Below are 13,158 nucleotides of genomic sequence, written 5' to 3' on the forward strand. Positions count from 1 at the left end.
AATGTGTTATTTTCGAAATTATTCTTTGTGAATTAGTCTTTACACAGGTGATGAGATTTAAGAGAGAACTTTGACACCTTGATGGCCGGATTGAATCCCTTGCGATTTTTAAGAAAAAAATTTACTTGCAAAAAATTCTCTAATAATCAAGTTAATAGAAAAAATAATATCTTTATGAATATATATATATATATATATATATATATATATATATATAACACTAATTAAATAAATTATAAGTTAAAAATGTATACAAAATTATAAAAGAAATTGCTTTAAAGTATTCATCAAACATTTATATATTTAATTTATAAACTAATCAGATAAATTACTAGCCAAATTACTTTAAAATAGACTAATAACTATTTTATTCATATTAATTAATATATTCATGGTATAAACAAGTGTACAGTTTTTATCTGGATTGTTGTTTATAAATTATTATATTTACATGATTATTAATCTTAATTTTGAATTAAAATTAAATGTGATTCCGTTGTTAATCCAACGAAGCCATGTAAAATTACAATACAACTCAAGCTAAACTAGGTTGGTTGAGTTTGATATTTCTTTGTTATTGTAAATAACATAATTATCTTATTTTATTTATTTCACTAAAACAAGCATGACATCTTAAATAATTTTCAAACACCCTTAACAGTTAAAATCAGATTGAATTAACGCGTATCATTTTAGTAATTAAACAATATAAAAAAGTTAATGTCAAAATCAATAAGAGACGTCGTATATTTTAAATTATCAAAGCATAAGAATAGATGAGGAGAGGAGATAACTACAATGACATTAGTAAACTTTTGAGTTATAATTAAATTAACAAATTATTTGTTAAAATGTTATTCTTTGAGAAGAGCTTGTACGGTAAAATAACAATATAAATTATATAAAACATAATTAGTTACCAATTATTTAAAAAAAGATAATTTGTGTATAATTTAACTTACGATAAGACGATGTTCTTTTTTATTATACCATATAATATAGTTACATATATTTAATTGTTTTGAAATATTCAATAGACCTCCTTATATAATGGATTATGCATCTTGGTTACTATAGCATTAAACATGTTTATAGTTGGTTCAATGTTGGGCTCATATAACATGTAAATTCACTTGGGCAAGTAAGCATGTGAAACTATATTTAATTTAATTTTTTAAAATTTGTTTACAATAATTAATTGTATCATTTAATTTAATTCTTCAAAACTTGTTTATAACATTTGCTTTACATTACATTTGTTTATTTATATTTATATATGAAGAGAATTAATCATGTTCATATTAATTTTTCAATTTTATTTTTTGAATACTTTTTTAAAATTAAAATAATTATTTTATTAATTTTACTGGAATTTCTTTTAGTTTAATTTGACTTTTTTTAAATTTAACAATTTTTTAATTATAAAATTACCAACAAAATAAATAAAAATTAATTATAATCAAAATATAAAAAATATTTATATTTAATTCATGATAATTATTTTTGTTTAATTTATAATAATAACAATACTTTTATTACATTTTATTATAAAAAATGTTTAACAATATTTTGAGTTTTCAATAAATTTATAAATTTTCAACTGAGTCCTATTAAGTTTTTTTGGTCTATTATATAAAGTGGTGGTAATTACCTTATGTCATATACTTAAATGTCGGTAATACTAAAAGACTCTGATTATAAGAATAATACTAAAACTTTAATGATGGAAATTTCCCTCCAATTTCAATTTTACGTTTAAAATACTTTATTGGTCCATGTTTTTGTTCAAAAATCTCAATTAGGTCTTAAGATTTCTTTTAGTCTCAATTATGTCCATATTTTTTAAGATGTGTAATAATTAGGTTTATTCCGTCACTGTCAGCTCCTCATTTATTTGTATTTTATTTTTATTTTTTTGAAAATTATTCATGTCATGTGTCATGTCAATATTGTGTCACGTGTTAAGTCATTATCTGGATCTCAATTTGGTTAATATATTTGTTATTTTGATTATATTTCAGTCCATTTTTTTTAATTCTCAATTTCACCCTTTCCAAATTGAGACCAAATTTAACTTTTATATAAATTTTATAATTATATTTTTATTAAACATTTTAATAATATTAAGTTTATTTTAATTTTTATTTTACATTAAACTTTACTTATATTTTGTTTAAACAAAATTTAAATATTTATTTTAACTTGTTACAAAATTGTTTTAAATAATTTATATACAAATGTTAGAGTTGGTTTAAAAGTAACACTTTTATAAATTTAAATATAAAATTTAAAAACAATTTTGTAAAATAAATATATTTAAATTTTTAAAATAAATGGAACTAATCAAAATAATAAATATATGGACCAAATTGAGATTCAGACAATGATTTGACACGTGGCACAATATTGAAGTGACACGTGGCATGAATAATTTAAAAAAAAATAAAAAAAATTTTAAAAATATGGACCTAATTGAGACTAAAAAAATCTTAGGATCTAATTGAGATTTTTGAACAAAAGCATGTACTAATGGAGTATTTTAATCTTTATTTTATTTAAAAAAACTATATATATATATATATATATATATATATATATATATATATATATATATTTCAAAGCAAGTTAAAATTAAAAAATATAAAATTAAAAGATAAAAAATTATCAAAATAAAAATTATTAAATTATTAAATGCAAAATAAAAAAATTTGTTCTTTAAATAAGATAAAATTATATTAATGATTATTATATCAAATTTTATTTAATATCATATTTAATTATATATTTGTATGGAAATCAATGAATATTATTTATCTTGACAAGACCTATAATAAAATTTTCAAATATACAATAAAAAAACATAATTTTTATAATTTTAATTTCATAATTTTATAACTTTTTTTTATCCAATTTGATCGTTAATATTTGTATATTCTATTATACAGCCATTACAAATTTATAAAAATATAAAATTATTAAATTATATGATTATATAATTATGAAATTTGAAAATTATAAAATTATAAAATTTTGAATCATGATATTACGAATTATAAAATATGAAAATGTTGTAAAATTAAATAATTAAAAAATTATGAAAATAATATTATAAAATAATATTTTTATTTTGCATTTAATAATTTAATAATTTTTTATCTTTTAATTTTTCATTTTTTAATTTTAACTTGCTTTGAAATATATATATATATATATATATATATATATATATAGTTTTTTAAAATAAAATAAAGATTAAAATACTCCATTAGTACATGTTTTTGTTCAAAATCTCAATTAGGTCCTAAGATTTTTTTAGTCTCAATTAGGTCCATATTTTTTAAATTGGGTAACAATTAGGTTCATTCCATTAGTATGGTGGTAACAGTGTTAAAGATGTGCCACGTGTCAGCACCTCATTTTTTTGAAATTTTTATTTTTTTTAGAATTATTCATGTCACGTGTCACTTCAATATTGTGCCACGTGTTAAGTCATTGTCTCAATTTGGTCCATATATTTGTTATTTTGATTACATTTTAGTCCATTTATTTTAAAATTTTAAATATATTTATTTTACAAAATTGTTTTTAAATTTTATATTTAAATTTATAAAAGTGTTACTTTTAAACCAACTCTAACATTTGTATATAAATTATTTAAACCAATTTTGTAACAAGTTAAAATAAATATTTAAAAAAATTCAAACAAAATATAAGTAAAGTTTAATGTAAAATAAAAATAAAAATAAAATAAACTTAATATTATTAAAATTTGTAATAAAAATATCATTATAAAATTTATATAAAAGTTAAATTTGGTCTCAATTTGTAAAGGGTGAAATTGAGAATTAAAAAAAAAGGACTGAAATATAATCAAAATAACAAATATATGTACCAAATTGAAATTCAGACAATTACTTGAGATGTGACACAATATTGGAGTGACACGTGGCATGAATAATTCTAAAAAAAATAAAAAATTTCAAAAAAATGAGGTGCTGATACGTTGCATATCTTTAACACCGTTACCACCATACTAACAGAATGAACCTAATTACGCAATTTAAAAAATATGGACCTGATTGAGACTAAAAAAAAATCTTAGGACCTAATTGAGATTTTTAAACAAAAACATGCATTAATGGAGTATTTTAATCTTTATTTTATTTTAAAAAACTATATATATATATATATATATATATATATATATATCATTATTGAGTTAAAATATTTAACAAGGAGTGAAGAGTTACCAATACTAATATTAGATATATAAAATATAACATCATGGTAAAAAGTCGTTATATGAGATTCATAATAAAAATATTAAACAACGAAATTAACAATATATAATACTGTCTAATGGACTTAATATTAATTTTATAAAAAAGTTTATTATATATCCGTTTTTGGATGAATTAGCCCAGTTACACAAATAAAAAAGAAGTAATATACTAATAAATAATAGACGGCACCAGTACAAGTCAAAAACACAACAGTTGGTGGAAGTGAAGTTAGAGCCAAAACGTCGTCGCAGGTTTACAACGCAGATAAACACAGTCTCTCAAAAACCCTAGTTCTTCTCACACTCTCATCCAAACCCTCTCTCTCACTCTCTCTCCACCAATGGAAACCCCTTCCGAGGCACCATCTGCCGGCACCGGCGAAACCATAAGCAAGAAGTCAGTGCGCCAATCTCTTTTTTCTCAATGCCAAATTCAATTCATAATAACTGTGCCTCAATGGAAATGATTTTTTGTTTGTGCAGTGCGCTGAAACGGGAATTGAAGAACAAACAGAGAGAAGAAGAAAGGAAGCGCAAGGAAGAGGAGAAGGCCAAAAAGGTACATCTCATTTCCATTTCCCCAATGCCATGATCAAGTGAGAACTTCTTTTATACGAAATTTACTTTTTGTATGTTTCAGTAAGATTTTGTGGTATTCCATTTTTTTTTGGAATAATGAATTGGATTTCTTGTCAAAAACTGAGTTTATTTACGATATAATTAATTTGTATGATTTTCTGTAGGCAGCTGAAATGCAGAAGGCAAAGGATAACAAATCTGCACCAGCTGATGACGAGGATATGGACCCAACAGTATAACTTCAATTTTGCGACTGCAGTGGAATATTTAATGGGCTACATTTTCTATTTATTCATTTTGTAATTTTGGGGTGATTTCGTTGCAGCAATATCTTGAAAATAGGTTGAAGTATCTTTCAGCTCAAAAGACAGATGGGAAGAACCCGTATCCTCACAAGTTCTTTGTCACCATGTCTATTGAGGAATACATAAAGGAATATGGAGGTTTAAGCGATGGGCAGCATGCCGAAGATGTCTCTGTTTCTTTGGCTGGTACTCAGCAATTTCTGTGTTGATAGTTTGTGGTTGTTGCTTCTGTTGGTGTATGATGATTCTAATTGTCTTTCTGCATCTCAGGCCGAATCATGCACAAGCGCACCTCTGGTTCTAAGCTTGTCTTTTATGACCTGCATGGTGGCGGCTTCAAGGTCCAGGTTATGGCTGATGCGAGGTACCAAAAATTGTTGTACTGTACTCTTTGCTTTTAGGAATTATGGTTGTGCAATATGATGTATCAAATTAATGCAGATCAACTATTAGACTTAACATTTAGTGATGTTGTTGAACCAGGTTTATGGTAAGGGTGAACATTTTTTATAATAATTAAGTTGGAGGAATAATCTAAAATAAAATGCATGGCATATAATACCATCGTTTAGTGGTGCAATGCTAGTTTTATTAGAGGATTAGCATTTAGTGGTAATAATTCTGATATCGAAAATGTAAGAGATTACCTTATAGTGTGGCATTTTCCGGGGTACTCCTTGTTATAATGTAAAGTTCTTGGCTTTCCTTGTTATTTCGGTATTTGATTTTGATGTAATTATTTGTATCTTCTATTTATGAAAATAGCTTTCAGTATTATTTTTTTCACAATGATGCCTTTTCTCACTGTTGAATCTACATATTCTTTTCTTTTATCCTGTTTAATTTTAGTGGGACGGATGAAATAACTGATATCTCTTCAATGCAGTAAATCAAACTTGGATGAGGTTGAATTTTCTAAATTCCATTCTAATGTGAAGCGTGGTGACATAGTTGGTATTACGGGTTTTCCAGGTTTGTGATGCCATGAATTTCATATAATCTTTTTTACTCTGTATTTAATTCATTTGAGGTCTGTCTCCAATTCTGTAACCTTGACAACACATACATCCAATTATGACTTTTTGAAAATAAGGCTGTTTTGATTGTTTCAATATTATTACTGCTTTTTTCCTCAAGACTAGGGAGTACTGGGAAACATTTTAAGACTAAGAGTTAGTCTTTAAAATTTAGATGTAATTTAGTTGCATAGGTTCATATTTATTAGACTCCTGTGCTTTTAATTCATAGCAGAGGGCTAAATCCTGCTAATCAGACATACATTTTCCATTCTGATTCTCTAGTGTTAGAATGCGTTCTACAGTTCTCCTGTGTTTAATTATCCAGGAAAAAGTAAGAAGGGCGAACTTAGTATTTTCCCCAAGAATTTTGTGGTGCTGTCTCATTGTTTGCATATGATGCCAAGGCAAAAGTCTGCTGCTGCTGCTGTTGATAATGCAAATTTGAAGGTCAGCATGCATATATATATATATATATATAAATATAAAATTTTGTATGCTGTTTGATGATCTGATGCAATGATGGTGTTACTTTAATAATTTGCAGAAAAGTCCATGGGTTCCAGGAAATGCTAGGAATCCTGAAACATATATTTTGAAGGATCAGGTATAATTGGCATGGAATGTGTACATTTATATATGCTACCACTGTTTGTAGTCTTTTAAATTGATTTGTATGTGCTCTCATGTTGGATCAGTGTGGATGCGGCTTTGGTTTTTAGAAGATACTAAAATACGATAGATGGATGTTTGTTATTATTATTCTTGCTTTTCATTTATGCCTTCTTTTTAAATGTATAGTTAGTGCTGTTAGGTGTTTCTTTGATTCGTTTTGATAAATGAGCTATTCAATTTTTTGTTCCATTTCTCCTTTTTATGATTCCCTTCACAAATTAACGTGGTTGCAACTTGCAAGGATACTAGGGCATGAAATTGATTGGTTTTCTTGATATATATGGTAACTTTTTCTTTTCCATTTATTGTTGAATTAAGGTTGAGTTTTAATGTTATCTAAGTCTTTTCTTTTTTCATATGGTTTGAATTAATTTGAAATTGAAATCAAACCAATATTCCTTAGTTTTTTCATTAGTGAGGGTACATCGAATCATATATTTGATTGAATCACTAATTAATTGCAAAGGCCTACATGATTGTAGGATCCAGCTCCTCTACAGTGACGACTCTCACTTTACAATGTAAATTGAGGCAAACTTAGCCACTAAATATGTATGAGTGGTTCAAATTCTTACACATTATCATATCTTTTTTATTAAACATTATTTCATGATCTTATTTCCCTAGTCCCATTGAAAGTTGACTCACAAATTTGTATTCTGATTTTATTACTGAATTGGTGACTGGATCTTTATAGGAGATTCATCTATTATGATTTAAATAACCTTGTGAATGTGGCTGAGGGTGATGTAGCTCTGCCAAGAAGAGGCAAAAGCATAGGGATTTTATTTCTGAACCTTGCAGCATCCCACATTGCATCAATGAAACAATTTTTAGAAGGGAGACTAAGATTATTAATAAAATTTAATAATGCGTAATAATCTTAACATTCTCATCTTTTCAATGATAATGCTGTCTGAATCTATCATTATTTTCTTTTAAAGTTTGATCAACAATATTTTCTGTTTCACTTGATAAAGATGTCTCCATTACTTTTTGTTTGTGGAAGCTGAACTGAAGAGAAAGAATTTCTTTTGAACTATCTCATTTTTTTCCTCATCTTTCTGTCAATATCCATGTATTGGCTATAATATGTTTTATTGAATGAATTGTTTTCTAGGAAACTAGATATCGGCTTCGCCATTTGGATCTGATGCTTAATCCAGAGGTTCGAGATATATTTAAGACCAGGTCTAAAGTCATTTCTTACATTAGGAGGTTCCTTGATGACCTTGATTTCTTGGAGGTTTGTTCCGTGTCTGCATATTCTGATTCTGGACCCTGAGTTTCTTTACCTCCATTCACCTATTTTGAATCACTTGCAGGTTGAAACACCTATGATGAACATGATTGCTGGTGGAGCTGCTGCGCGTCCATTTGTAACACATCACAATGAACTTAACATGAGGTTATTCATGAGGATTGCCCCTGAACTGTATCTTAAGGAGTTGGTTGTTGGTGGACTGGATCGTGTTTATGAAATTGGTAAACAATTTAGGAATGAGGGCATTGATTTGACTCATAATCCTGAGTTTACTACTTGTGAGTTCTATATGGCTTACAAGGACTACAATGACTTAATGGATATAACAGAGCAAATGTTAAGCGGTAAGATTTATATGGTGTTTTGTCATGGATTTTTTATTCTCATTAGTATTTCTTATGATGTGAAAACATTTAAACAGGTATGGTTAAGGAACTTACCAAAGGCAGCTACAAAATCAAGTATCATGCAAATGGTGTTGACAAGGACCCTATTGAAATTGACTTTACTCCACCTTTTAGGTGTGCAGCGTACATTATCTGGGCATTTTACTTTGTTTTTTTTAATATTGATATTTTTAAATTATTGATTGGCATTTTTAATTGTTACAGAAGGATTGATATGATTGAAGGATTAGAGCAGATAGCCGGACTAAGTATTCCTAAGGATTTGTCGAGTGAGGAAGCTAATCAGTATTTGAAGGATGCATGCTTGAAGTTTGAGATTAAATGTCCCCCTCCAGAGACAACTGCTCGTTTGTTGGATAAAGTAATCTTCTTTCTTGTTTTCCCTTTTTGAAATTTTCTTTTATGTAAAAGATGGTTTACTTTCCTTTTTTTTTCTCTGAATAGTCATGCTTTTCAATGTTACTTTTCGATACTGTGCTGTTGGTCTGATAAGACAAGCACAATCGTTTGGATGTCGGATGCACAAACATTAATTTAGTGTTGTGGTTCTGAAAATGAAGTATATATGAATGCTAGGGTAGGAGTTAGAGTTAGTCCATAGGCATTCTGGTCTTTGTAACACACCAGCTAGCCTCCCGAAATATAACTGTAATTTCTTGTTAGAGCTCTAAATTTTCTATTCAGTGAATTGTGCATAAATTTGTATAACGCGTCTGCAGGTTTAGTGAAGCTTGGGTACAATTCTGTTCGACTAATACTTTCAGTTTTTATATTGTACCTTGTTATGTAACTATAAACATAATTTCAGTTTTATATTTACACAATTCTGGTTATTTCACTTTATTCATGAATTTTTATTCCTTATTTTTTGCTTCTTTCGAATTATCTGTTTGAAATGTATTTATATTTTTTTCATATTGCAGCTTGTGGGTCACTTTTTGGAAGAAACTTGTGTAAATCCTACATTCATCATAAACCATCCCGAGATAATGAGTCCTTTAGCCAAGTGGCACAGATCAAAACCAGGCCTGACCGAACGTTTTGAATTGTTTGTTAATAAACATGAAGTAAGATCATGACATTGAGTTGTCTATTATTTATTTAAAATAATTTGGAATCATGCTTCTGACCGCTGTTACTATTCAGCTTTGCAATGCATATACCGAATTGAATGACCCTGCAGTACAACGACAGAGATTTGCTGAACAACTCAAGGTAATGAAATGTGTTACACCTTTAATATGTGGCATACTCTAGTTGTTTTGCTTTTTTTTTAATGAAAGTATTGTTAGTAATTGTTGTCTGCTTTACTCGTCAGGATCGGCAATCTGGTGATGATGAAGCAATGGCCTTGGATGAAACATTTTGTACGGCTCTGGAATATGGTTTACCACCTACTGGTGGTTGGGGCTTGGGCATTGATCGGTTGACCATGTTACTGACAGATTCACAGAATATTAAGGTTCCTACTCTTTCTCTCTCTGCATGCTATTTTGTTTCACAATTTTCTTACCATGTTCTGTCTTCTTGGTGACAGGAGGTTCTTCTCTTCCCTGCGATGAAACCTCAAGACTGAATCTTCAACCAAATGTGTGTTCAAATTAGTGGAATCATCATACACAGGTATGTTCTGCTTTAATGTGACTGATAATTTGCGTGACATCTTGCAGCCTTTTAAATACCAAGAAAAGTGCGAGCTTGGTACTGGATAATTTATGGCTAATACTGAAATTGTTAATCGTTGTTATTGATTGAGTATACAACCCCGGTAATGATAGCAGTGTGGAACAACTGTTACATAATGATGGTTGATAGAAAGCATATCATTTCCCAATCCACGCATAATACAAACCTCAAAAAGCTTCAGATATTCATCATCAGAACCCAGAAGCCGTATCTTGTTGACTCAATCATTATTAATTCAAGTTTTAATTAAACAATTAGAAAAATAACTCGGGTTGGGGGGGGGGACTACAACTAGGTACTAACTGAAGCTGTGAAACGGATGATGACCTCCCTCTTATGCGTCAGATTAAGCTACAAAAGGGGGTGCCATGGTTAGAAAATGGGTGTGCAAGAGAGTGGGCCGGCCTCACCATGAACTCAAAAAAAATCAAGTCATCCTTTTTTTTCTTATTCTGGAAACATGCAATTAGGCGGCTGTTGTATGCGTAATTTTGAACAAAAAAATGTTTCTGATTGTATGCGAAGGGTGGGAGTAAGGGACACGTTCGGTCTGGCACGAAATTGGGCTACTAAATCTGAAAATTAGTTTCCTTGTAGCATATGCATCACAGGTCATAAGAACAAATAATTCAAACCATGAAACCAGATGTGTGTTTTTGGTGTGGGCAGAGTGAATTTTGTGCGTTCGAGTGAGCACAAAACCTAACATTAATTCAAAAAGAAAGTTTAAACCGATTGCAATCTCTAGAAATGCGCTCCCTTTTGATCATACTTCCTGCCGGTATTGATTAGCGTTGTTGTATGAATTTTCAGTTATCTACCTTTGTTGGTTATAGTTATAACCTTTTTCTTCTCTTTCTCTGTTTCAGGAACATTAGAAAGCAAGATGATTAATATGGGATCTCAGTTTTGGTTTATGTATTTGATTAATGGAGTTATGACGAACTGTTCATGCCATCGTTTCTCAGTTGTTGATCTATAAGGGCGGTTGGGAGGGGGCATTGATCTATATTTTATGTTTTGGTGGTTGGAGTGAATGTGATGTCATATACCAGCTTATTTATTATACATTTAAGATTCAAGACAATTTTTTTAGTACATTTCTCATTAAAACCAATATTACTTCTGCTCAATGTAGTGGTGGGTGTTTGGGTTAAAAATTAAGGATAATTAAGTTAACTCTCGTGATCACATTCATGGGGAGATTTTTTATTTATTTTTATTTCCTGCATAAACCTGCAGGTTTGCGAAATGCTCCTTTAATAAAGATGAAAACTAGAAATTATACGGAAGGCTAATCACTAAATTTTGGAGGTCAATTTTTAAATTAATTTTTCTTTTTGTTTAAGATGGGTTATTCGTTTGTGTTAGCTTTTTAGCTTTGAATCGAGTGTCACTAAGGCTTAGGCTAGAGGGAGAAAACCCCACAAAGCCAGCCGATAATCTGTTTAGCAGAAATTTAATCAGACACATGCTTGGTACAGTTTGTTGTTAAATCCCACTGTCATATTATTCAATTTGTTGATATTGTATTTTTTACAAAATATATTTGTTGTATATAGGAAATTATATTGTAGATATTTTATGAAGTAAGGTTCACTGGAAGAAAGAAAAGTAGCATTTACAGCTACAACTTTTTCCCGTTACTTCGTCTTTCGTTTTTCTTTTCCAAGCAATCACTTCACTTTACAGATAACCTTTTTATTCTTTTCCTTCCTCTTCATCTCAACTATATTTTTCTCTGCTTTATTCCTTTTTCTTCCTCCCAGTCTCTTTTTTTTTTCGAGATCTCAAAGCTTACAAAATGTGCAAGCAATGAGATCTATCGCTGAATTGACATAAGAATAAAGGTGAAGCAAAAATGATTAATTTCAAATAAGTAAAATTCATACAACAAAAACAATTCATACGAGTTTTTGTTTTGTTCCTTATAAATGCTTTCTTCAATTTTTGTAAGTATTTTAGTCGTAGGTCTTTTCATAATGCATGCATTTGGACAAGTGATGATTGTTAACATTGTATATAAACTTAAATGAACTATGAAAAGTACGAGAAATTGCTGATAAGATAACTCAATTTTTTCTTCTCTGGCTTGATTTATCATTGAATGAAATACCGTATTGTACATACTTTATATCTTATATAAGAATTAGATTATGCGCATTTATTCTATTCTTATGTACCAATTTGGATTATGGTAGTTAGCTTTCTTGATTTTTTTCTTTTTTATCTTCAAATTTTGTCGTTCCCGATTCTTGTGTTTTCCTTGCTCTGTTGACATCATATAATCATATTCTTTGTTGATTTATATATATTATTGATGAAAGACACTGTGAAGTTGGATATAATAAAATCTGTACGTTAATGTTATTTGTTTAGAATGTTTTGGACCGAGTTTAAGCATGATCCATTCTTAACATATTTTTAAATGTTACAACTGTTTATCGTTATGAATATGTTTGTGAGACAGTAAACTTTGACCAATACCATATGAGATAGTTGGAATGTTTATTTGTTATGATTACCGTGTGAACGGGTTGAATTTGAATGTTTTCAATCCTTAATAAAAGCACTAAGATTTTAGTGACGGGGAGTTTTAATTTTGGTTAGTATCATAATTTAAGAACCAGAATGCTATGAAATTTTGGAAGAAAAATTAAAATATTATTTTCCAGTTTTCTTAGATTATGATATTTGTAAAAAATGTGTGATATATATATATATATATATATATATATATATATATATATATATATATATATATATATATTATTATTGAGTGAAGTAACACCAGGGTTAGTTAACTCAGCAAAACAATAAGGATATCACTTTTCATGTATTGCATTTACAATGGTTGTGTTGCCAAAATTTAGGCACCATACTCTCACAAATAGCTTACTAAGACACATGTCTTTTAATTCCAAACCAAACTGAATCAATCAAA

The 13,158-nt window shown here is 28.6% G+C and overlaps 1 protein-coding gene across 1 annotated transcript; it reads left to right on the forward strand.

The window, feature by feature from the left end:
* Positions 1-4,471: 4,471 nt before the first annotated feature.
* On the forward strand, positions 4,472-11,397 carry LOC114179269 (lysine--tRNA ligase, cytoplasmic-like). The gene is made up of 17 exons (XM_028065535.1): positions 4,472-4,679; positions 4,766-4,841; positions 5,026-5,094; positions 5,187-5,352; positions 5,437-5,530; positions 6,053-6,138; positions 6,511-6,632; positions 6,730-6,789; positions 7,978-8,103; positions 8,183-8,465; positions 8,543-8,642; positions 8,733-8,889; positions 9,452-9,595; positions 9,675-9,743; positions 9,847-9,990; positions 10,066-10,151; positions 11,084-11,397. Exons 1-16 carry the CDS (start codon positions 4,624-4,626, stop codon positions 10,102-10,104), a joined length of 1,791 nt encoding a protein of 596 aa, XP_027921336.1. The 5' UTR covers positions 4,472-4,623; the 3' UTR covers positions 10,105-10,151; positions 11,084-11,397.
* The last annotated feature ends 1,761 nt before the right edge of the window (positions 11,398-13,158 follow it).

Source organism: Vigna unguiculata, chromosome 3 (genome assembly GCF_004118075.2).
Source record: "Vigna unguiculata cultivar IT97K-499-35 chromosome 3, ASM411807v1, whole genome shotgun sequence".
NCBI classification, from domain to species: domain Eukaryota; kingdom Viridiplantae; phylum Streptophyta; class Magnoliopsida; order Fabales; family Fabaceae; genus Vigna; species Vigna unguiculata.